Source organism: Camellia sinensis, chromosome 9, assembly GCF_055761805.1.
Source record: "Camellia sinensis isolate YWXY chromosome 9, ASM5576180v1, whole genome shotgun sequence".
Lineage (NCBI taxonomy): Eukaryota > Viridiplantae > Streptophyta > Magnoliopsida > Ericales > Theaceae > Camellia > Camellia sinensis.
The window spans coordinates 165903607-165930503 of record NC_138969.1 but is presented as its reverse complement, the minus strand read 5'-3'; the positions used below and the strand labels follow the sequence as shown (position 1 = coordinate 165930503).

The following is a 26897-nucleotide window of genomic DNA, read 5'->3' as shown; positions in this document are numbered from 1 at the left end:
TGGGAATTGTTGCAATTCAATATATTTTGAATTACGAACCACATAGGTGTTTTAGACATCACATCGATCTCCAAACTTCAGCACATGAATCTTGTTAGGCTCTTGGGTTGCTGCATTGAAGGGGAAGAGAAGCTATTGGTTTATGAGTACATGACAAACAAAAGCTTGGACACTTTTCTCTTTGATTGGTTTTACTTGGCACTTTTTTCCTTGTAAAATTAATAAAAATAAACAACAAAATTTTCGTATCAGGTTTATGCATAGATTGGCTCTTCAATAGGGAAAAAAAGAAGGCATGTTGTAGAGAAAGCATTAGCAAATTTTTTTTTATCAAACATCAAAATTTACAGTCTCATCTTTCTTCCTATAAATTGTTCATAGCTCATTGTCATTCAATACTGTTAGTACAACTATATGTCTAGCACAAGGAAAGAAGTGTTAAAACTTGTGTTCATCATTTCTCTCTTGTCCTCCATGGTGATAAATTGCATGGAAAGGACTGACCTTGATGAATGCATCTTTTTGACTGTCATGCTTCTGGTTAGATGCAACGGAAAGGGTGCAGCTTGATTGGGCTAAACGCTTCCACATTATTCAAGGTATTGCTAGAGGGCTTCTTTATCTCCATCCTGATTCTTGTTTAAGGGTTATTCATAGAGATTTTAAGGCCAGCAATATTCTCTTGGTTGATGACATGAATCCAAAAATTTCGAACTTTGGGCTAGCGCGAACTTTTTAAGTTACACAAGAACCAGCAAACACTCACTGGGTGGTGGGAACATTGTAAGTACCCTTTCTTGCCTTCAATAGATTCTGCTCACCTTTGCCAGCTATTTTTCTACTGATGCAATTCTATATGATATGGAACATTTCATGTTTGAAATAGTACAAATGTATAATGGAAGTAGGGACGAGTACAGATCACAACAGGCTCAATGCTTTACAAATGGGCTTAAAATATATCTTGGATTGGGATGGAGACTAGAGTTACAAATAAGGTTAAGTAGTTAGATTATATTCGTTTCAATAGATAAGTAATATTTTTTTTCATCCTCAAGGTTTTTTTTCATCCTCAAGGTGTCTCGTCTAGTGAAAAGACTGTGTTATGTTCAATCCTATTCAACAATATTTTAACAATAAGCTACAGCAGCACCAGCAGCACCATGGGACTGTCCATGTTAATATATAGCATCGAACAACACCTTTACTTTTTTATTGGTGAAAAATCTAGAAATCCCCTAGATGTTGATTTGTGATTATGTATCAATTTTAAGCAGAATATAACAATCCCAATCAAACAATCAAGACAAACAAGACAAAGAGACACAGTGATTTAACGTGGAAAAAACCACAATTGGACACCTCCAACTGTGATCAAAAAACCACGGGCAACAGCCACAAGAACAATCCACTAAGAAGATTTAAAGGAATTACACAGGTATACTCTCAATTACCTAGCGAATCCACAACTCTTAATTGAACCAACCTTTATGTGCCTCTTCCAACCCCATCTTCACCACGGAATTGTCTTTCTGATGAGCCACTCCGGATTCCACCAAAGCTTCAGGCTCGAATTCTTCAGAATCCACAACTGAAGAATAACTCTCTCTTTTGTGTATAACAAACAAACCTTTGATGTACTCTCTTTAAATCATGAGTTGAAGACTCAATAAAAACATCAAAGAAAGCAAACAAAATATCCCCAGATATAAACTTTAAGAACCAAAAAGAAGATCTGGAGGACTTCAATCAATCACTTAGTTTTGGGAGAAAACCAAGTATTTATAGAGAATCAAAAGTAATCCTAGATTGGGAAGAAAACAAACTTCTTGAGAAATCCGGATTCTGAGGTTCGCTCGAGCGAAGCTTTTCTGGCTCGAGCGAGCAGTGTATTTTTCATGATTTCTACTAGTGCCTTGGCTCGAGCGACGGATCCTTGGCTCGAGCGAGGAATACACTCTTTCAGGTTTTTGTATGGACGCAATCCTTGGCTCGAGCGCGCATTCCTTGGCTCGAGCGAGACCTAGCTCGAGCGAGAACTCCTTGGCTCGAGCGAGCAACGACGGACATGCAATTTTGAATGCAATTTTGCAATTTGCTTCGGCCGCGAGCTGACCGGGCAGCTCGACCCCCGTAATAATCAGCGAAGTGGCAATCTTGAAAGCATTAACATCACAAAGCTTCTCTGCATGGTTCGATTCGGGTTTGGATTCCCATCTAATAAACTCATAGCCTCACTGAAATAAAAGTGCGAAAATAAATACATCTGAAAGGAGTTTTGTCAAACGGGGTTGCCAAGAATAAAAACCTAACAATTGGCAATGAAAACCCTTTCACATTTGCATCTCAATTATTCTACCACAAAGTCTTGCAAGGCATAAAAAATTATTACCAATTATTCTACAATGAACCACTCATGCCATGATTGGTGATAATGAAAAGAAAAAACAAAACAAAACAAAGCAAACACATCTATTGGCTATTGCTAAATAACAGGAGTGCTCTCTCTTTTCTCAATCTTCTCTGTATGTCCACCCCTCCCTCTGATTGGTTATCTTAACTTCTTACCTCCATTACTATGTTCTTATGTCAACATTTTGCAGACAAAACAGATCGAAAAGAATGATGTCAACATTATAGAAAGCAGAAGCCCCTCTTCTATTAGTACATTTACGTAGATGGCTAACCGGTTACTGCAAAACAAGCAAACCACTAGAGTGCAATCATCTTGTTTCATATAAATTTCGTTATTTGCTTCTTTTTTCTTGTTTTTATTTTTTATTTTTAAAACAATATATGTGATTCAATAAATAATTTTTTTTCCTATATATATATATATATAGAATAGTTACCTTGCATTTATTTATTGAACATCTTATAATCTCGGATAAGTATAAATGTAACAATTTTCAATCAAATGAAGTGGCTATATGTCTCCTGAATATGCAATGAAAGGGTTATTTTCAATAAGTCAGATATCTTTTGTTTTGGTGTTTTGCTACTAGAGATTGTTTGTGAACTGAGGAATTCTTGTTTTCAGTATCATGAAAAATATTTGAACCTCCTTGGTTATGTAAGTGCACTAATTTTATCTTTGCTTGATTTCAAACACTATCAGTAACCACCATAATACGTGCTTCTACTAATTTCATATATGGAGCATGTGGAGCTATTCTAGGCATGGCAATTGTGCAACGAAAACAGGGCATCAGACATAATGGATGAAGCGTTGGCCAACTCATGTTCCGAGTCAGAAGTAATGAGATGCATACGTATTGGCCTTCTTTGTGTTCAAGACCACGCTCAAGATAGACTAACCATGTCAGTTGTGCTTCTCATGTTGAGTAATGAAATGGATCTTCCACAACTAAAACAGCCCGTATTTAGTTTTGCAAAGCTTGTCGGACGGTGATCTTTGGTCAAAAAGCAACAAAATATGTTCTCTGAATGAGGTCTCTATCAATTATTGAAGGGCAATGACCTATTAACAAATCATGTATATGTCTTCATAAGTATGTTGGTATTATTGTACAATGACATCTACAAATATAGAAAGAGTATACTATTATAACTAAAGTTTGAAATCATTGTTATGTAACACAGATGATCTTTTGAGATTATGAGTTGGGTATTAGTTTCAGAACCCCAACAAGTATTTATTGTCGGTCTGTCTTCTAGTCTTTTTCTTGATTCTGATCTGCAGCCAACTACATTATACAAGACCAATTGATTAGGGATTGTCTGTTTGATTGGTTTCTTTGGTCCTGGAAATTTAACATCTAGATTTGTTGGAATATTGTGTTTTTAAAACACGGCTTCATGAAATAACTTTTGGATAAATTACAGTGACTTCTATAATCAGTTCATAATTTTGACATAATTACAACAATCGACTTTAAGATATAAATTACAAAATCATTTCAACCCATTCTCCATTAACAAATGAAAATTGATGATGTTCTTATTTTGTACAAAAATATCTACTTCACCTTTCATCATCCTTATATCCAAACATTTCCTATATCTAAATACTCGTGTTTCATATTTGGATATTATATACTTAAAATCAAACAGCCTTCCCATCCCTAAATCCAACCACCATTGACAACTAACTTCAAACCCTTCATAAAAATAAAAAAATAAAAAAAAAAGAGTAAATAAAAGAATAAATAAAATAAAAATCAGAATCATCAGACATAAAAACCACTATTTTGAAGATTTGTTGTCCATATGTATTCCCATATGTTGAAGATGTGTTGAAAATTCAATTTAATTTCTATGGTCGATGAAGATCGTGACCTATACTAAAACTGTGATATAATTTATCTTTTTTTTATTTATTTATTTTTTGAAGTTGTATTAGTTACATCAAGACTCCCTCAGTTATTAGTGAATACCATGTTGTCTGTCATCTTGACGTCCTCAAATATAAAATGTATCACTTTTAACTCATGCAAACCACCTCCAAAAGATATATTTATATAGTTTTCACAATTAAAGGGTAAATATGCATCGGGTAAAATATTAAAATAATCCACTAAAAGCCAAAAAAAAAAAAAAAAAAAGAAGATTTAACTCAAAACTATTTTTAAAACTCTAAACCAAAGGGAGTTTGTTTTTTGAGTGTTAATACTCCAGCTTCACTTTAGATATTTTCTCTATTGGCAACCCATGTGAATGCTTGTACCAAACTTTTGTAGCACAACATTTCAACATTTTTACATGTTGAATTTCCAAGACTAAATAATCCAATCAAAACAGAAAGGAAAAAAAATGGAAGATAGACGAGACAGACCAACAAAAAATATCAAAATCACAATCACAAAGACAGGTTCATTGCATCAAGATATGGCAAGCCAAGCTTATGAAATGGCAAAACATTGATTTCAACCTTTGCTTGTAATATTATATTCCTTGCTATATTTGTTGTTGCCATTGTACAATAATACCAACATACAATGAGCGATGTATACATGATTTGCTTGTTAACTGGTCATCGCCCTTCAATAACCGATATAGAGACCCCATTCAAAGAACATTTGCTGCGTTGTGACCGAAGATCAGCGTCCGACAAGCTTTGAACGGTAAATGTAGGTTGTTTTGGGTGTGGAAGATCTATTTCACTACTCAACATGAGAACCACAGCTGACATGGTTGGCCTATCAGCTACGTGGTCCTGAACACAAAGAAGGCCAATACATATGCATCTCATTACTTCTGACTCGGAACATGAGTCGGCCATTACTTTATCCATTATGTCTGATGCCCTGTTTTCGTTGCACAATTGCCATGCCTAGAACAGTTTCACATATATATATGAAATTATTAGAACCACATATAATGGTGATGATACTGACAGTGTTTGAAAGCATGTAAAGGTCAAATTAGTGCACTTACATAACCCAGGAGGTTCACATATTTTTCATAATAATGGAAACTGGTATTCCTCATGCCACTGACAATCTCTAGCAGCAAAACACCAAAGCTAAAGACATCCGACTTCTCTGAAAATAACCCTCCCATTGCATACTCAGGAGACATGTAGCCACTACATTTGATTGGAAATTGTTACACTTATGCTCACCCAAGATTACAAGGCTTCCAATAATTAAATGTAATGTAATATTCTTAAAAAAGAAAAGAAAAAATTAAAAAAAGGATTTGCTTAATGTGAAAGGGCTTTCATTGGCAATAAAAAGTAAAGGTGTTTTTCGATGCTATATTACAGTCCCATGTTGCTGCTGTAACTTATCATTCAAATGTTCTTGAATAGGTTGGAAGTTGGAACATACTCCATAGTTTTTTCACTAGATGAGGCACCTAGAGGATGAACAAAAAATAATACTAATCTAATGAAATAAAATAATCTAACAACTTAGCCTCATTTGTAACTCTAATCTCCATCCCAATCCAAGAAATATATTTTTAGCCCATTTGCTAAGCAGTAAGCCTGTTGTGATGATCCCTATTAGTGGTTACTAAAATTATACTTTCACTCGTAATATTTCAAACATAAAATGTTCCATATCATACATCACGGCATCAGTAGGGAAAATAATTGGAAGAGATGAGCAGAATCTATTGAAGAAAAGAAAGGATCCTTACAATGTTCCGACCACCCTGTGAGTGTTTGCCAGTTCTTGTGTCACTCGGAAAGTCCGTGCTAAACCAAAGTCAGAAATTTTTGGATTCATGTCATCATCCAAGAGAATATTGCTGGCCTTCAAATCTCTGTGAATAACCCTTAAACAAGAATCGCGATGGAGATAAAGAATCCCTCTAGCAATACCCTGAATAATGTGGAAGCGTTTAGCCCAATCAAGCTGCACCCTTTTCGTTTCATCTAACCAGAAGCATGACAGTCAAAAAGATGCATTCATCAACGTCGGTCCTTTCCATACATTTTACCGCCAATTAGGATAAGAGAACAAAGATGAAAACAAGTTTTAAAATTTGTCCTCAGTGCTAGACATAGTTGTAGTAACAATATTGAATGAGCTGTGAAAAATTACAGGAAGAAAGATGAGAATTTTGATGTTTGAATTTTTTATTTTTTTTTAACTGATGCATTGTCTACAACGTGCCTTCTTTTTGTTTCTAAACAATTACATTTGAGTGGAGAGTGGAAATAAAATGTGCCCAGTTAAGATAGTTATTTAAGAAATATTTCAAGTATGGTGCACTCCTACTTGAAACTGCAGGGGAGAATGAGAAAATCTACATTTTTTCATGGCTAAACATAAAGAGATTAGTCAACATAGCATACAAAATTCCAAATGGAATTGTCAATCGACACATAAACATGACATGTAAGGAGAAAAGTCCCAAGTAAAACCAACCGAAGAGAAACATGTCCAAGCTTTTGTTTGTCATGTACTCGTAAACCAATAACTTCTCTTCCCCTTCAATGCAGCAACCCAAGAGCCTAACAAGATTCCTATGCTGCAGTTTGGAGATCAATAAGATCTCATTCTTGAACTCTTCTGTGCCTTGTCCTGAATGCCTTGATAGTCTTTTCACTGCCACTACTTGCCCATCTTCCAACTTTCCCTGTGGTCCACCATTTTATTATTTAGTACATGGATATATGTCACCTTTGCATCATATACTTAAAAAGAATAGAATAAAATTACCTTATAAACTGGTCCAAATCCTCCTTCCCCAAGTTTGTTTGTTTGGCTGAAGTTGTCGGTAGCAACTGTTATTTTATCAAAGTCAATCATTGGTAGCTCTGATGGCTCCCCATGTATGACATGGTCTTGCAAGGTGTCCTTTCTATCAGCCACATCATAGTGCTTCATCCTCTTTACTGATGTTTAATATTGAGCCATAGTCCATAGAAAAGAAAATTATTTAGATTTCTCATAAATAATGCTTCATCCTCCAATTTATGACATAGCAATAGCTGATAAGAAATTATTTTCTTTTTTCTTCATTATTTTTGTGTTTGGAAGCTTAAATTTTTTAAAATATTCTCTTCCTATTGTTTCTCAAAATACCTTTTACCCTTTTTCTTCTCTTTACTGATGTTCAAGGTTGAACCACAGAACAGAAAATCCATTACCCTTCTCATATGTGGCATCAAGACCAAGAGAATAGAAATATTTCAACAAAAACTGATTTTCCAAATTAATAAAGCACGCTTCTTTCCGAATCAATGGAAGAACAATGAGCATTGTACTTTGAAGGGAAAAACAAAATTGATGACCACATGTTTAGTGTAAATTTGAGGGACAAATAGATATCACTGTTGATTTACTCTCTCTATTTATGTATGAAATCAAAAATAAATGGCCACGCCTTTAGTGTAACTTTCAGGAAGAAATGAATATTTCACAGTTGATTTACAAAAACATGAAGTAATCAATGATTAGTTGTTCAATGTAATCAATGTAACGAACAGTAGACTTCTTACCTCTTTTAGCTCTCCACCTGTGCAAACCAAACATGAAGGCACCCACAAGGATAACCCCAGAAATTGTCGTAAAGATAATGATGTTTGTTTCTCTTTTCTTATGATCTCTACCTGGAAATTAAAGAGAAAATGAAGAATATATGTATATATATATATCAAAGAACTTGCAATATTATTATGGCATAATTAACTTTACCCATCTCTGAATTTGCAAGGCGGAGGAAAAGGTCTTTCCCGCCTATTGAAAACTGCTGAACATCCACGAGGTCTCCAGCCCAAACCATACATGCAATTCCAGTCACATATGCATACGCCACACAGGAACAGTTACTCACACACCACTGCTGGCAACCTGAGTAATCCTTATTGAACAAATATTCAAAATGATCCGGAAGCTTCAACCCACTCAGCTTCCAAAAGCCATCATTTTGAGCTGTTTCATTTGCTAGGCTGCTAATCTTCTTTTGGCATAGCAGTTCTGTTCGCCTCACACACCCACCTGTCCAATTTCCTTTGCTCCAATCCTCTGTTGATTTTTGTACAAACCCTTTCAAGCACTCACAAATTGGAGACCCATTCTTGTTGCTGCAAACCCCAAAAGGTCCACATACTCCGTAAATGTCACATGGATTCACTACTGCCATCCAACTAACAAACCAGTCATTTTTTTCTTCATCCCAATTCATCGTCTTCAAAGTTCCTGTTGGCGCAAGGACATTCATTATGACATAAGAGATGTTATACGTGGTGAATGTGAGATACGCAGTTCCCTGCTGATTATCTGATATAAGGATGAGTCCATTGACGTAGCCCTGTCCAATGTTTGGTATACCTATGAACGTCCATCCATCCCATGGACCACCTCTCCAATAAGGCTTGGAACTGTTCCAAAGGAAAAGTTGTGGTGGTGTCTCTGGTGTAAGTCCAAGCACAAAAGTTCCAGGTGATGGGTCGTTATCAGTCTCCCAAGAAGACAGGAAGTGTTTCTCTCCTGTTTTGGTGTTCAGTCCTATCATCATGCCAGCCAAAAAAGTATCACAAGGATAGTTAAAGCTTTCCCATGCGATAAATCCCGAGACATTATCTTTAAGAACAAAGTCACCCTTGTCCAAAAGCACTGCAACTGTGTTATTAGACGGGAGAGAGACATTTGTAGACCAGAAAGTGTTCCTCATGCCATCTAATAGTCTCAGATTTCCGTCGCTGCCAATTACGAGACTTGAGGCAGAGTCTGTGGCTGGAAGTGGGTTCTCTCTGTTTGCTACCCACACAATTTTGCGGACAGTTATGTTCTTATACCATAACCCAATGTATCGTTTACCAGAATTACCAGGACTGAAGAAGCCTAACTCAAAAACTTTGCCTGCAGAAATGAGAGTTTGACCTACTGAGATAGGTTGGGACTGAATTAACGTATCAGTTGCACATTCTGATGGAATTGTCAATAAATATAGGAGCAATGGGAATGAAAGAAAAGCACGAGCATTTCTGCTTCTGGTACCCATTTTCTGCAGCCTAGTGCTTTACCATTCTACCTCAGTTTAGCCTTTTATCGCCCTCGTTCCAAACTCCTACCTTCCATGATTCATCTATTCCCTTCGTTTCCCTTGTCATAAGAAAAAAAGGTAAAATTTCAACACTATGCAATATGATAATGTATTTAACACAACTACTTAGATGCATTTATCAGTAGAAAACTATAAAATTGGACTGATTGCATTATTGTGAGAGTTGAGTGCAACACAAAATCCAAGGGCAGTAACTTTTACATCCTCAATGAAAGTCACGTTTCTAAAACCTCTTGCGAAGGAAATTTATGTAGTTTTTGGAGCGAGGACAGAGGCATTTCTTCAGATCAACTGGATACATTTCTGGCTCAAGAGACCTTGATTGCTCCTCCTAGGCATGGATTGCTGCCTTTATTCAGGGGAAAATGCTAGGAACCCACCCTTATGGATCCCGAATTTATCCTGAATGTGTTTGTGTGGTGCAGATTGAATTGATGAAGTGTGGAGTCCACATATGAAATGAATCTAAGCCATTGATTTCTTTTTCTGAGAAAATTCTGGGTTGATAAGGGTGGGTTCGTAGTATTGCTATTAGTCAGGACAGTGGCCCCTTTATAAGCAAACAAAAATAAAATATTATTATAAATGATGAGAGTTAATTACATTTTACCTCTTGTTGTTTGGTTCAACAACACATAACCACCCGCGTAATCCAAATTCCAAAAATATACACATAATACCCTTATTATACTTTGGTTTGGACTGATGTGCATAACTAACAGAAACCGTTAAAAGGGACCAGCACATGTAGCTCAAAAGCTATTTAGGCATACGTAACTATAGAAGAACTATGTGTAACTACCGTTCATTTCTCCTCTTCTTTTTTATTTTTTTTTTTTATTTGTTTATTTTTTTCATTCATTTTCCCCTCAAGTTCAACCAACCATCATCCCTAACATCTGACCACAAGCACAACCAACACTGCATCCATGGCCACCACGGTTGATATTCTTCAGCCCAAAAATTTCAAAAAACCAAAAATGTACCATAGATCTTTGTGGGGACTTATGCTCAGCCAACCTAGAAGGCATTATGTTAACCTTAAATCTCCCTTTGATTTTCAATGGGTAAAATATCTAAAGGTCACGTATAGCATGGTATGAATAGAATTTTGGGAGGCAAAAATCAATAGCTTACACAAAATTAAAGGACATTAACAAATAGTACTTAATAAATTTCATAAATTATAAAGATATCTAGTAATTTGCAGAGCTTCATAACAAACATCAGAGAGGCAGTTTGTTTCTGAATGAACTACGGGATGCAAAATATGAACCTTTTTACTCAGAATTCGATGGCATTCTAGTAGTTAGGAGCAAAGGAGTGAGTTATGGATGGAATAAAATTTAAGAGCCTCTCACTCTAGGTTTTCTCTCCCTTTGAAATTGTTTGTGTGATACGCCTCCTTTCTCAAATTCCTCTTCATCTTTGCTGTTTCTATGGAGAATCTCAATCTTGTAACGTGTTTTGAGATTGAATTTCCAGTATCATAGAAGCAGAACTATATTCTGAAGGTTTCAGAAGCTTAAAAGTGGAAGACTTATGAGCTAGGGACTGGTGTTTCCCTCAATAGTATGAAATTTGGAACTTTTGACAGAATTGAGGATCATCAAACAGAGATTGATAAACAAATGAGTCAATGAGATCTCAAGCTGATTTTTACAACAATCTGTGAATATTATTGACGTAATTGAATCGGCTTCTGTTGAAATTGAAGGAACAAGAGAATATTGCTATGGAGATTGCCAATGGAGCTGAAGCTAGGAAGATACTTTCCATAAATCAGAACAACTGATTAGTTGCAAAATAGAGAACGCTCAAAACAGGAATATATTTTATGTTTTTGTTCTATATGGCTTTAAAAAGGCTAAAGGGAGAAGAAAGCTGTGGTCTGGTCTCAATTCATTTACAAGTTAATAAATGATCAACCTTGGATACAACTTGGGGACTATAATATAGTGAGAAAATACTCAGAAAGATTTGGTGGGACTGGGATTGATGAAGCTTATGTTCAAGAGTTCAATAATTGACTTGATGATATTCAGATGAATCATATGAATGATATAAGGAATTTTGGTTCACTTGGACAAACAAAAGCAAGCTAGATATAGGGTACTAATTATGAATCAAAGGAGCCTTGGAGGGATATTTTAAAGGTGAAAGAAGTCTGATATAAGGGGATCCAAATTTCCCACTGTCCCTTTCTTTTAGGCTGTAGGTGAAATATAATTATATTTCATTCACATTTCACTCGCTTTTTCACTTTCTATTTCCAAATCCTACCCACATTCATGAACCAAACAGAGCGTTAGTAATCTAAGGATTCAATACTTTACAGTAATGGAGAATTAGCAATGACAGATTTAGAGCTGGATTTATATCATGTGACATTTGCAAATGATTTGTTCATCTTATGTGGAGCTCATAGCTTAAGTGAGCACTACCTAATGACTCTTCCTGGACTATCAGGAAAATATTCAAGCTCAGAGATTTGGAAGTGACCTAGACCACAAAACAAAGAATAATCCACATCGGTCATATCCCAAAAGGGTGTAGGATATAAAGTGGGAGAAGACTAAACCAGAAGTTGAGAATAATTAGTTTAATTGAAAAATCTGATAGAATTCTAAATTCCCAAGTTCAGACTAACAAAAACAAACATGGGCATAGATTATTGTGAAATACTTCAAATTCTCTGAAACCACTGACTGATATATACCTGATAGATAGATGGTGGTTTGGTGTTCTTCAGATAGAACATATTCTGGCAAAACTTCATGGGAAGATATCAGGAAGGAAAACCCATACTTAAAAACTATGCTGCCATGGAAAATTGGCCAAGGCAAGGAAAGGCTCGAGTTGAGAGAATTATGTAGAGATTTGACTTGCTGCTGAATCTCAATATCACTTGTTCTTTCCATACCCCCTTTTCTCAGTGATTTAGAAAGAGATTTTTGTGTAGATTTGACAATCTACAAAAAAAAACAGAGATCCTGTCTCTCTCCTCCACCAAATATGGAAGCTTCTATTTTGCACACGCTTTCACACCGCCATTTCGTTGGCATGTTTATTAATATGGAATTGGCAATCGCCACATTTTTTTACGAAAATCATGACCAATGTTTTGGGTCGTTTGGTTTACTTTTTATAATCGATTTTAAAAGATTAATTTTTAAAAAGTATTATAAAATTTCAAATATTTTTTGATTGTAAATTTTAAAAATAGTTTTTCAAATTTTGAAAATTGTTAAGGTTGCCTTTTATTTAAAACACAATTCATGATTTGAATAAAATAAATAAATTTTAAAATTCATAATCAAAAATATAATTCAAAACTCAATTCAAATTTTTTTTTTTTCAAAACTCATAATCAAATTCTTTTTAAAACTCTATTTAAAAATTTATGAGTGACAAAAAAAAAATTAAAATTTTATATTATGTTACTTTTGTATATAATTGTTGGAGCTAATTTTTTTAAATTACCTATTGACATGATGCTGCCGTGGCATGGTGAATGTACGAGTGCGGACACGGGGATACTATTATGCCTAACGCACAATAGTTATTATTGTGTTCTTTGTGGAAGATCGTCTCGAGTGTTTTTTGATAATTAAAATTATTTATATTGTAGGGTTCGTTGAGTAGATCATCTATATCAAAAATTAAGTTGATTAGATATCTGTAACCCTATAACCAAAGCACATTTCGTCCCGAGTGTTTTTCGATGATTAAAATCATTCATATTGTAGGGTTCGTTGAGTGGATCATCCATACCAAAAATTAAGTTGATTAGATATCTGTAACCCTATAACCAAAGCACATTTGTTTTTATAAAAATTAATGGTTAACATTATTTTCATAAATTTATAAAAACAATTAAGATCTAATCATGGGGTTATGAATATCTGATTAATTTGATTTTTTAAATTAAAAATATTATTGACGAACCCTACAATATGTATAGCGACCTCGGTCTTTTCTCTTTAAATTATTGTATCCGGACTTAGGTTCCGTGGATCCTGTCATTACTTATTGGTTGTTATTGTCCTTTAATCTCTTAGTATTTGAATTATAGGTTGTGTTGGGCGGGTCTGTTACAGGTTGGTTGATTTTAGATGCCAATAGGTGATGCCCAGCTTTTGGTCTTCACGCTCGAGCGTAAGTTTTAACGCTCGAGCGGTCCCTTCGTTGTTGCTTCTCCGCTCGAGCAGGAATTTTGACGCTCGAGCGTGATTTTTCATCTCCCAGTATTTTGCTCTGCAGTTCTTCAGCTCGAACGGTAGTTTTTACGCTCGAGCGTGATCCCTTGTTTTTGCTCCTCCGCTCGAGCGGGGAGTTTGACGCTCGAGCGGGTGCCAGCGCCTGCAAAACTTCTGGAAGGGTGCAATCGACGCTCGAGCGGCTTTCTTCACGCTCGAGCATGATTCTGTGTCTTACGCTCGAGCGGGGCTTTCTACGCTCGAGCGTAGAGTCGATTATATCAGTCCGTGATTTCACTTTTTGGATCACTTTTTGACCTACCTTTTCTTTCTTAACCTTTAAAAACCGCCATTTGAGAGTTTCTCTCTCTCCTCTCACCTTCTCTCTAAGATTTGATCTATTCCTTGTGGTCTTCTACCCTAGTTCTTTTGGAAGAAAGGTAGAGCTTCACGAGATCTTTCTTTTAATCTGAAAAAGAGAGGATTTGGAGCACTTTGGATTTTGGGTCATCATCTCCATCTTCTCTATTTTAGTTGTGATCTTCAAGGTAGGGATTTCCTACTCTATTCTATAAGCTTTGTTCTAAGTTTTGGTATTTTAAGATGTTGAGGTCACTTAGATAATTTTGGGAAAAACCCTAGTTGTATTAATTAATTAATTTGTAAAATTAATTTAAGGGAATTGGGGAATTTGGTTAAATTCATGAAATTGATGAATTCATAGATTAAATGGTGTAGTTGGATGATTTAAATCACTCACCTATTAAATTGTTGACATATTTATTTCCAGTCTAGAAATAACTGTTTTGGGCTATCGGTGGAGGATAGTCGTGATTGTTGTAGACATTGCATGTGGATTAGGAATAACTGAAACTAATCACATTGGTTAAGTCATTAATTTTGACTATTGAATTAATACTGAAAATACGTGTATTGGTTGAGCATTGCATTTGCATATTGTGTGGGAGGAGATAGGGGATGTACTCCACGGTTTAGGGGAAGATAGGGGATGGACCTCTAAACCGGATTTTTGTTTGGGAGGAGATAGGGGATGGACTCCATTAGCACCATTTTTATGTGTGCTTATTATATTGAAGTGTTTTTACATGATTATTGATATAGCACTAAAATGTGTATCAAATGGGAAGTATGAAGTGTTTTGATATGAGCATGAGTCTCATTTGTTTTGTTGATATTGGAAGTAATGTGATTATGATATATAATTCACTGTTGTACGTTTGGCCAGGTTCTGAGCCATGTTGATAATAATGGAAAGTGAAATGTGTCTTAGACATTAGTGTCATGAGACTGTTTAATAATAAAATTGATTATCTTGATTAACCATCTATTGAATGCTATAGCTTTATTCAATGCTTATATTTGGTTTAGTATTTTTCTACTGGGCTGTGGCTCACCCTTTATGGGAACATCATTTTCAGGTTCAGGTGATAAGCTACCTCCACGGACTTAGCCTGGAAGGATTTGATGTTTGGGATTTTGAAGACTTGTCTTTAGTTATATGTTTTATTTTGTTATTTTTGGGATTTCATGTAAACATTCAAGCCTAGGGCTTAACTTGTAAATGAGTTAGTACTCATCCTTTTTGTGTCCAAGTGTTAGCTTGGAAAGATGTAAGCCCTTAGGGCATTTATTTTGATGTTGCAGGATGTTACAAGTAATGTCTGTCAATAAGAATACTCTGATGACTAACTCAAATGATTCGTTTTCTTTTATAAATGCATGTTGATGTTATGGCTATTATGGGTTTATTTTGAGGGTGTTACAATATGAACGGTTCAGATCATCGAAAAACATTTGGAACGACCTCCCACAAAGAGCACAATAGTTCAAATAATCGAAAAATAATCGAAACGAGCTCCTACAAAGAGCACAGCAACAACTGATGTGCCTTAGGCATGACCATATCCCGTTTCCGATTATAGTAGCATTTCCAACTATTTTCTTCACCAACATAATCCTCTTGATTTTCTTGACCTTTATTAATTTTAAGGAAAATGCTATAGACCCCAAACAAATTACCAAATAAATTACCAAACCTCTCACATGGGTATGGGACCCACACACATGTGATTTGTGTGGGTCCCACACCCATGTGAGAGGTTTGGTAATTTATTTGGTAATTTGTTTGGGATCCCTAGCATAACTCTAATTTTAAACGCCACATCATCATGCTACCTCACTGGTACGAATTTGGAGGGGTTGTTGTGTGAGGTGCATAGTAATCACTGTTATGCAGTTAAATGGGTCAATTTTGGGATTCATTTATATAATTCGAATCGTTCACATTTTAAAATACATCAAGTAGAACATATTTGTAAAAAATCAAGTTAATCGGCTATCGTTTATCCATTCATTCACTCACATTTGTATCTACAAAAATAAATAATAATTGTGATTTAAAGTACTAAAATTAATACAAATGTGAGTAGATGAAAGGGTAAACGATATCCAATTAACTTAATGTTTTGCAGGTATATTCTACTTGATATATTCTAAAATGTGAACGGCTCGGATTATCGAAACGGGTCTCGAAATGGGCTCATTTAATTATACAATAGTAGTTATTGTGCACTCCGCACAGCAGCCACCCCAAATCCATCTAATATAACTTGTACATGGTGATTAGTTCTTTATTCTTGTTTAAGTTCGTGTAATTTGTGGCAAGTGACATTTTAGTTTATTAATACAAATTCAATTATCTTTTCATAGATTTCTTCTTTATTTTACCTCTAAGGAAATCATTAATATGTTTAAAGCATAGAACTCAATTACAAGTCTAATTTTTTATTATTTTGTGACAATTAAGTATTTTCTGTCAATTGGCTTCTGTTGATCTCATTACAACAAATTTTTTTCTAACAATAATATATATTTAATATGAACTAACAATCTAATTTATTAATAATAAATAGGTATATTTAATATATATATATATATATATATATATATATATGTGTATATAACTTAAGTTTCGAGTTACTCAAGTTGTTTAGGGTGTGTTGGTAATGTTTACGTTTTCAGTTTATATTTACAAAAAATTTATAAACTAGTTTTTGTTTATTTTTAGAAAAACATAAACTACAAACGTGTTTGGTAATTGACAAAATGTTTTAAAAAAATTTAAAATATAAAAAAGAGTGACAAATGGCGAGTGGTGGCAAGTGGCGGCGGAAGACGGTGGTGGAAAGTGATGACGGTGGGTGGTAGGTAGCTGGTGGTGGTAGGTGGTGGTGGTGCGGGTGGTAGCGAGTGGGTGGTGGTGGTGGCGAGTGGTGGGTGGTGGCGGCGGGTGGGTAGCGGCAACGGGTGGTGGTGGTGAGTGGATGGGTGACGGTGGCGGGTGGTGGGTGGTAGCGAGTGGGTGATGGTGGCAGGTGAGTGGCGGATGACGTGTGGTGGTGGGTGGTGGCGGGTGGTGATGGTGGGTGGGTGGGTGGGTGACGGTGGCGGGTGGTGGGTGGCAGCGAGTGGGTGGTGGTGGGTGGGAGGGTGACGGTGGCGGGTAGTGGTGGTGGTGGTGGTGGCGGGTGGTGGTGGCAGGTGGGTGGCGGATGGCGGGTGGTGGTGGGTGGTGGCGGTGGTGGGTGGGTGAATGGGTGACGGTGGCTGGTGGTGGCAGGTGGTGATGGGTGGCTGGTGGTGGATGGTGGTGGTTGCAGGTGGGTGGTGAGTGGTGGTGACAAGTAGGCGGTGGTGGCGGGCGGTGGATTGTAGTGGCGAGTGGTGGGTGGTGGCGGGTGGATGGCAGGTAGGTGGTGGGGGTGGGTGGTGGGTGGTGATGGCGGAAGACGGTGGTGGAAAATGGTGGCGGGTGGTGGCTAGTGTTGGGTGGTAAAAAAAAAAAACTGAAAACTCAAAATGGAAACACATTTTTTGTGTTTTCATTTTTTGGCCAAATTTATAAACTGAGACCACTGATTTATAAATCAAAAATTTTACCAAACAAGTTTTTATTTGAGTTTTTAAAATTTTTGTAAATATAAACAGAAAACTGAAAACGTAAGTGTTACCAAACGGCACCTTAATGTTTTTACTTAAACCTATCTAAATTTAATTTGAGCTTCTTAATTTTTATCCAAGGTCATACCAGCCGCTCAAATTACACCCCTAATATTATCATATCATATCATCATATAATACATGTAAAGTAGAGACTTTTCTTAGAAAACTTTAGAAAGGTACCATGTGTCAATTTTAATCTCTTAGAATTTTGTCGAGTATCATTCCTAGAGCTAAACAGATGCCTTTTTATATTTTAAGTTTTTCCTCCTTCTTTGGCATTTTTGTTATCATCTCTTTCTTTTCTCTTTTATTCTGCTTATGATTTTCTTATTTCATCTATAAATGCATTATTTTGGATATATGTTTTGAATTATTTCATCCTATATATTTATATATATTAATTTTAATAACATATAGAAGAAAATTACAATTTTAAAATACTTTTACGGAAGTATGATGACGCAAATGTAAAAAGTTGTTATAAAAAAATGAAGAAACAAAAAAAGAAGACCAAAAAAAAAAAAAAAATGAAACAGAAAGAGAGGGGAAGGGGCAAATTTAACAATCTACTTATAAGAGTATATGAATAAGCTTAGTGAACGATAAAAATATAATTATTAAAAAAAAGTCTTTTTTTTTTAACGAAGGTGTTTCAATAATAATAATAATAACAGTTGGTGATCAATGGCTTTCATCATTAATTTTGTTACTTATATTAGTTTTATAATAATATCACATTAGAAATATAAAAAAAAATATTGATATATGTATATATATATATATTGATATGTAGGACATCCTGAGCAGTTTGCATATACCAGACTAAATTCATATAACCTATACAGGCCTTCTTCCAAAACAAGTTAATTCTCTACGGCCCATAGCCCAAGAGTTTTGAGGGCGTGGAGAGTTGAACCCTAAGGCCCTGTTCGTTTGGAGAGTTAGAGAAGGGATTGGGATTGGAATTGGTAGTGAAGTGGGACCCACTAATATTGTGTTTGTTTTGAGAGATAGAGAGGGGATTGACAGTGAGCTGCGGATTAAGATAGGCCTCACCAAGGGGATTCGGATGAGCCTCCAGGACTTGGTATTAGAAAAATAGTCCGGCGAACTAGAAATTTTTTATTTTTATTTATTTTTTACATGTCGGGCATTTTTTTTAACATTAATGTTTAATTTTTTATATTTTTTGTTAAGTAAAAATCATTATTTTATTTGTTTTATTTTTTTCTGGAAATTTTTTATTGTTTTTATTTTTTAAAATTTTTTAACATGTTGGGTATTTTTTTTAAAACATTAATGTTTAATGTTTTTGTATTTTTTTTATTTGTTTTATTATTTTATATTTATTTTATATAAAAATAATTTAACAATCTCTACACTATAACAACTATCATCAAAACAAACACAATTTTACTTAATCCTCTCACTATCAATCCCGTCATTAACAATCCCCTCATTATTAATTTCCTCACAATTAATTCCCTCTATTCTACCTCTGAAAACAAACGAGGCCTAAGACCTTAGAGGGAGCAAATCCCCAAATCTCAGGGCTTATCTACTAGGCCAAACCGTTGAGATTAGATATTAATGAATTGATATTGTGTAGGCATCATAACATTTAGACTCAATTTATTTGTTGTAAACTATTTTCACTAAAAATATATTTCGCATTTTGTGATATTTGACCACATAAAATGTTAATAAAATAAATTTTAACAAATCATTTGATATTGGATCATGTAAAATCATTTATAAAATTATAGTTGGTGTCATTTTATGAGAAACAACATTGTGTTTTTTTTTAAATATTTTCTAACAAATATTCTCATCTTATAATATTTTCATCATGCTTAAACTTTTCAATGACATTTAAAATGTTCTTAATTAAAAAAAAAATATATATATATATATATATAATGACAATCAAACAAAATAAATATATTTATATTAAAATGAATTTAATTTGTAAAATCTATCTTAAAATCAATTTTATAATTTTCATTTGAGATAATAGAAAAGGTGTTGATAAATTTTTCTTCTTTGACAGGTATTTTTTTTTCCTTTAAAACAAAAAAAAAAAAAAAAAAAAAAAATTGAAAGTAATTCTATATTTTGACTGCATAACTATTTGGTATCAACATTCATATTTATTATTTAATAATATTTATATTTATAAATATAAATATATTATATTTTTTTATTAATTTTAAATTTTAAATTTTGAAGTAGAAACCATGCATAGCACGAGATTGAAAACTAGTTTTCTTATTTTATTTTTATTTATTTTATTTTTTTAACTAAAACAAGGATTATATGTTTTTGGGTGTGTGAGTTAAATAAATGATAGAGAATATTATTTATCACTATATTTATTTTATGGGAAATTAAATAGTTTTTGTTTTACTTTCTATTTAAACGTCATATAAGAAGTAAAATTGATTGTTAATGGTTGTTGATCGCTTGCTTGTATTAGGTCTTGATTGCTAATGTTTGAATTATGGAATTATATTGTTATAATTTTTTAAATAGTTGATAATTGATTTAGACTTAATTCTCTTAATATTTATAAAAAATAAATATTCTTTTTTTTCAATTGAAAAAAAAAAATTCTTTGGTTGTAACTACAAGTACAATCTCCCATTGATTATTAATTTTTATTTTTTTAGTAAATAAGAAGAATTTCCTAGAAGGTGCCATTGATTTTCGAAAGGGTTGAGAGGTTTAAATTTATTTTTGAGAGAACTTGACGGATTCGTAGAGCTCACCACAGGCTTTATTTTGATAATCTGATTCATTCATTTTATAGGATCCTCAATTTATATCATCCATGAAAAAAAAATAAGGGCTATCCAATAACCATAACCTTTTGATATCATATTTGTCTTCAAAAAATAGATGACAAATATATTTTTAAAAATCGACCATCTATTTTTTTAGAGACACAATAAAATGAAAATATACAATTATCTATTAGACTTTAATTTTCTTTATGGATGAAATATATGAAGGACGCTACAAAATATCATGGTGAGCCTTATGAACTTTTCAAAATTTTAAAATTCGAATTTAAATCTAAGAAAAATCCAATCTTTTAAAAAAGTTGTTAGACATTTAGGCTCCATTTATTTCGACGTAAAATGTTTTAGAACAATTTTTTATTTTATTTTTTATGTAGTAGGATTTTATGGAAAAAAATAGTTAATTTTATTTTTAGATGTTTGATTAGTATTCAAAGTAATATTTTCAAATCAAATCTCAATATCTTGAGCTAAGGTAACGTCACTTTCTCCACTCTTCAACTTTCCAACCTTTTTTTTTTTTTTTGAACAGTCAACTTTCCAACCTGAGCAGTGAGCAACCCACAATTGACCTACAAATTTCGGAAAACTAAAGTCATTTTACGCTTCTTTGGAGGAAAATATTTTTGTCATAGATTTTTTCGGCCAAACAGTATAAGTCTCGTTTGGTTTTTTCGGCCAAAAAAATCACAAAATAACAAAAAAAAAAGTCAAAAAATTATAAAAAGACAAAAATTACAAAAAGACAAAAAAAAATTATTATTCCAAAGATAAAAGGCCAAAAAATCCAAACAAGAAAACCAAACAACCAAAAAAATCTCAGACTAAAATAGTCAAAAAAATCAACTAAAAAAATCATTGCCAAATGACCCCTAAATTAGATAAATATATTTGGGGGAAATATTTTATGCTGAAATAAATAAAGCTTTAATTTTGAAAAAAATTATAAATCAGTATTGCCTTCGCATAATATTTACAAATTTATGAAAATTTGTAAATTTAATTATTATTAAAATTGATAAAATGTATTACTAATTTATTATTATTATTTTTTTGAAAGGTGGGTTGAATTGCAATTTATCCTACAATTTTCCAAGTTGTGCCTTGAGATGACTCACATCGCGTAGCGTGATGACTCGAGTACCTAAAAGTCGCTCCACTCCAAAAAAACACGAGCTTGACTTGGTAGAGCTAAAAAATGGAATAGAAAACGTCACAATAATTTACAATCTATAAATCAAGGGAAATTTTGAACATTATATTTAAAGAATAAATTAAACTTTATCCGCTTTAGTTTTTAGTCATTTTTTCACTTTATTCTTTAATTTTTTTTTAATTTTAATTCTTTATATTTTAAGTTTTTTTTTTAAAAATTATTCCAAAAACTAACTTAAATCTAAAATTAGACAAAAGTTGATACATTGACTATATCCGCTTTAGTTTTAGTCATTTTTTCACTTTATTCTTTAAAATTTTTAAAAAAATTTTAATTCTTTATATTTTAAGTTTTTTTTTTAAATTATTCCAAAAACTAGCTTAAATCTAAAATTAGACAAAAGTTTATACATTGATATAAAAATATTTTATTATATATAACTCACATATTTGACACAAACACAAATCTCAATATAATAATATATTTTCATATCATGTGACAGTTAAACGTGATATTTCCCGTTTAATTTTAAATAAAAATTTACTTTAAAAATAAATTAAAAAATACTTGAAATATGAATGGTAAAAAAAAAATTGATTTAGACCTCTAAAAAAAGATCTCTAATGGAGCTCTAATTTGTCTTTTTCTTTTCCTTTTTTTATCTTTTACTTCACTATTTATTTATTTTTTTTTTTTTTATTGCTAGACAACTCATTAGAGCTGTAGCAGCTCCGAAAAAAAAAAACAGGTTTTAGAGCCAAAGTGAGAAAGGCTCATTTTTTTTTGGGGGGGGGGGGGGGGGGGGTATACAAACTCAAGAAAGAGCCTCAGATACATCAAGAGAAAGTAAAGAAGCTAGAGGAGGACATGCCACCCAACTAGCAAGAAGAGTTACCTTAGAATGAGCATTAGCTACGCAGTGAACTACTCTATTGTCTGATGTTCGTTGGTTGGCCAAAAGATTGGTTGGTTATATCAAACTAATGATTTATATTTATTTTTTTTATTACTATTATGTCTCTATCAAATATTTTTGGAATTTTTTTATAAGTTTTGAATAGAATTTTAGGTTGTGTGTTTGGTTATGAGTGGTAAATTTTTGAATCAAATAACTTTTTTAGTTTCAAAAACTCAAAACTACTTTCAAAACTCAATTTAAAACGCATAACCAAACAAATTTTCTACACTCAAATCATAATTCTGAAACTCACAAACTCAAAACACAACTCTATTATCAAATCATATTTAGAAAATTCTACCAAACACTACCTAAAACTCTGGTTTGTTCATTTAATATGTACTCTATTTTTGTAATAGTAAAATTTTACTCTGGTTAACAACATATTGATTTGCTTAATGACAGTAAAATTTTATTTTGAATCATAATAAATTTTACTCTGATAATAAATTTTACTCTGAATCAGAGTAAATTTTATTATAATTCAGAGTAAAATTTTACTCTAAAACAAGCTGCGATGATGGCTTTACAGAAGAGTTTTGTGCCATCGGCCAGTACTGGTGGCCAGTCGGCTGCCTTGGTGGTTGGTCGGCTGGCTTTGATGGCCAATCGGCCACTGCTTCCTGTAATTTCTCCTTTTGCTGCAACAGAAAACAAACAGAAACATAGCAATGTATTTGCAAGGAAATGTGTGTACAACTAAACTCCTTATCATGTCTCAAGCTCAAAGGAGTGTAGTGCTCAGCTCTCGAGCCACCAATCACGCATCTCAATGCATAATGGCCAAAGAGTCAAGCTTACACAATGTTGATGAATACACAATAACACACAAGACTCGAGAGACCTCCACCCTATCATGTACAATCAAGGGGGGACGGCGACTAAGAAATGAGGCACGTTTCATCACTTCAAGTATGAAACGTCCTTTGTTTCTCGTGTTTGGATTAACGTCCGATCCAAACACATACAATGCATCACACATGCAAATGACATGCTATCTATCAATGCTAGAGTGGCACTCATGAGGTTCCATCATATAAGCAATGCATGCATGGCATGTTGGGAGGCTAAAGCATCCAAGTAAGTAAAGAACATCATACAAGAGACACGCAATACAATGCTCAATGGACTTAAACCAACCCCAAACAAACCTCATACATGCCCAAACAATGGCCAAAATGTGCTGAAACTTAAACACAAGAAGCAAGAAAAGCATGCTCAACTCATGGCTCGCAAGTAAGGCACAAAGTTCAACCCTCAAACGCATTGAAAGAGTGATAAACATGAGAGTATAACAAGACTATATGCTCTGAAATTACATACCAAATGATGCCATATCATGCACACATCACAAATATAGCATTCTAAGTGCCTCAAAACTCAAGACTAGTAAAGGCACTTGCACTATAGCTATACAAAGCATGGCTCATATGACCAAGACCACTCAAAACAGTCCTAAAGCATGTCAAAAAATTATCAAAAATGTGCTGGAATGGAGCCAATACATGCTAAAATAATAGGCTACAACATCAAGCATGTTAAGCTAGTAAGCACGATTTGCACTACAAGTACAAAATGCAAGCAAGAAGTGACCAAACCAGCCAAAATCAGAGTTAAAGCATGCCCAAAAAGTTACAAAAACATGCTCAAACTAAGCCTCAAGAAGGAAGAAATACATGCTCATTTGATAGGCCAACAACACATGCTAACAAGAGGAGAGGGGACCACCCTCTCCTATTTTGAGCCTCAAAACAAGTTTTCTACCACTGAAATTCCTCTGGAATTCAGTGGTTTTAAGGCCAAAAAGAAGTTGTTTGAAAAGCTTGAAAGATAGCTCAAAAGGCCTTACAAGACAAGGAGCAAAATAGAGGAAACACCCCCTAGCCAAACAAGGCTTAAACCAACATTATAGGACTGAAAATCAGACCTTTTTGTAGTTCAACACCACCCCAAAAAACAGCTCAAAACAATGGAAAAAGGATGGTGAAGCAAGTGTGCAAAACAAATACAAAACAACATCTTTCTTGGCTCAAATGACCCTTCAACAGCCCAAAATAAGTCCCATGAGGCCTCAGCTCCAAGGTGGTTCAATTTGGTTAAGGGTTTGTATGCAAATGTATGGTGTATCTAAGCTTTAATGCACAAAAGGGCAAGAGAGAGTGAACTCTAGAGACAGAGGCAGAGATTTAGCTCTGAAAATTTTCTAGAGAGAGAGGATTTTTTAGAGAGAGAGGCTCCCACCGTTGCTTCAATGCTCTCTCTTGAATATATGAGATATAGCTTCATATATAACAAAAAGAGAGCATTTGGTTGAAAAAATCTGAGCTAGGACAGGTGGCACAACCTGGAAACAGCTGGAGGACAAAATATCTTCAAAAATTCTGAGTTTGGGTCACTCTTGACCGGCCGGCCATCTTTGGGGCCGATCTGCTACTTTGTTGGCCGACTCTAAATTCTGCTCTGCAGGTCCAACTTCAAATGGGTATAACTCCTTCATTTGGACTCATTTTCAGGTCATTCTTGTGTCCAAATTGAAGCCCCGGAAGTAAGATTTCCAATGGTCACAGCCACACATCAAAATTCCAAGTGTGCTAAGAGATATCCCTCTTTTAATGAAGACTGCTCAGTTTTAGTCCTAACCGGATTGATGCCCAACTTCAACCAATCATATCTCCCCCATCCGGACTCGGCTTTAGGAGATTCTTGAGTGAAAAATGAAACCCCGGAAGTCTTCTTTCCAACAGTGGTGGCCTCATAGCTTAAATCCAAGTATACAAAAGGAAAGGCATGATTTAGCGAGGGCTGCTCGACTTTCTCTTAACAATTCATGCCCAACTTCTTCCCCAACTTGCTTTCTTCTCTTCTCCTCTTTTCTTCAACTCCAAAACTCTAACCAAGATGTTTTGAAAGAATTTTCGAAGAGTTCACCTCTCTTTCATTCATTTCCACTTTGCTCTTGCCCGGTTTACCGAAAAGCGCAACATTTAACAAAATGCGAGCGTTGGGACATCGTAGGAACTTTATTTCAAAAATATTTTAAAAGAGAATGTTTTAAGGTCTAAAAACCATTCAAAATAGCTTTGGTCCAAAATGGGGTGTGAGGTTAGGACTTGACTCTCTCCTTGCTGAAGAAATCGACCCTTTGGCACTACACAACTTTAATCACCAAGTAAACCATCAGTAGCGCCCAAGTCTTAAGGGCGGTAAAAAATGGGGTGTCTATAGTATGTATCTGCACCTGCTAGTCCTCCGCCATTACAAACATACTCTTGTCGCCCTCGTGCTCCGCCCCCTCCAGCATCTTCTTCGCCCTCAGGCCTAGGTACTCCCTCTACTATTCACTCCTCAGCTCCTTTCTGTTATCCAACCTGTGAACACCATCCTCCTAATCGGTTTGGTTGGTTTAGTAGTACTAATCACCCTATTTCCCTATTTTTTTTTTTTTTATGATGCCCTTTCAGCTTCTCATCGGTCTTTTCTTGGCAAGCTTAAGTTGGTCTCTATCCCGTAGTCTGTGTCTGAGGCTCTCCAAAATCCCCAATGGGTTGTAGCTCTGCAAATTGAAATGGCTGCTTTGGAGCATAATCACACTTGGGATCTTGTCTCTTTACCTTATGATGAGACGACTATTGGGTGCAAGTGGGTTTTTACTGTCAAATACTTGGTTGATGGTACAGTGGACCAATATAAGGCTCGTCTTGTTGCTAAGGGCTTTACCTAGGTTGTTGGCAAGGATTTTAGGGCTACGTTTGCACTAGTTGCTAAATTGACCACTATTTGTTTGCTTCTTTCCTTGGCTTCCTCTTCTTCTTAGCCCTTTCATCAACTTGATGTCAATAATGCTTTTCTACATGGGGACTTACTTGATACGATCTACATGGATACTCCACTTGGGTTTTGGGCTGAGGGGGAGTATGCTGGCAAGGTCTGTCGTCTGCGTAAGTCTCTCTATGGCTTGAAGCAATCTCCGCATGCATGGTTCCACAGTTTCAACTCTGTTATCCTATCCATGGATTTTATTCAGTACTACTCCAATCGTACATGCTTCATTCGTCGTCAGCCCAATGGTCGATGTATTATTTTGTTGGTCTATGTGGATGATATCATCCTTACAAGAGATGACTCCATTGGTATTGCTAAGGTAAAATAGGAGCTTACTCGAGTATTTGACATCAAGGACTTGGGTCCTCTCAAATATTTCTTGGGGATTGAAGTAACTCATTCTTGCAGTGGGATATCATTGTCCTAATGGAAGTATACTTTGGATCTTCTTCGGG

At 34.6% G+C, this 26897-nt stretch overlaps 1 protein-coding gene across 2 annotated transcripts; it reads right to left on the bottom strand.

The window, feature by feature from the left end:
• Window positions 1–4880: 4880 nt before the first annotated feature.
• On the bottom strand, window positions 4881–12601 carry LOC114259897 (G-type lectin S-receptor-like serine/threonine-protein kinase SD1-29). 2 transcript variants are annotated; one of them, XM_028199923.2, is made up of 8 exons: window positions 12203–12601; window positions 8112–9521; window positions 7916–8026; window positions 7134–7309; window positions 6840–7050; window positions 6106–6343; window positions 5398–5548; window positions 4881–5293 (listed from the first exon to the last, which is right to left on the bottom strand). In XM_028199923.2, the coding sequence occupies exons 2-8, from the start codon at window positions 9418–9420 to the stop codon at window positions 4994–4996; spliced, it is 2496 nt and encodes an 831-aa protein (XP_028055724.2). In that variant the 5' UTR covers window positions 9421–9521; window positions 12203–12601; the 3' UTR covers window positions 4881–4993. The 2 variants fall into 2 exon arrangements, with proteins under 2 accessions (XP_028055724.2, XP_082744072.1); XM_082887946.1 differs by lacking the exon at window positions 5398–5548.
• Between the last annotated feature and the right edge of the window lie 14296 nt (window positions 12602–26897).

Coding starts and splice junctions, on each gene's coding strand:
- LOC114259897 (XM_028199923.2), bottom strand. CDS start 9,420: ATGGGTACCAGAAGCAGAAATGCTCGTGCTTTTCTTTCATTCCCATTG. Junction 7,051..7,133: donor GATTTGGACCAGTTTATAAG/GTAATTTTATTC, acceptor GGTGGACCACAG/GGAAAGTTGGAAGATGGGCA. Junction 6,344..6,839: donor CTTGGACATGTTTCTCTTCG/GTTGGTTTTACT, acceptor GCTTCTGGTTAG/ATGAAACGAAAAGGGTGCAG.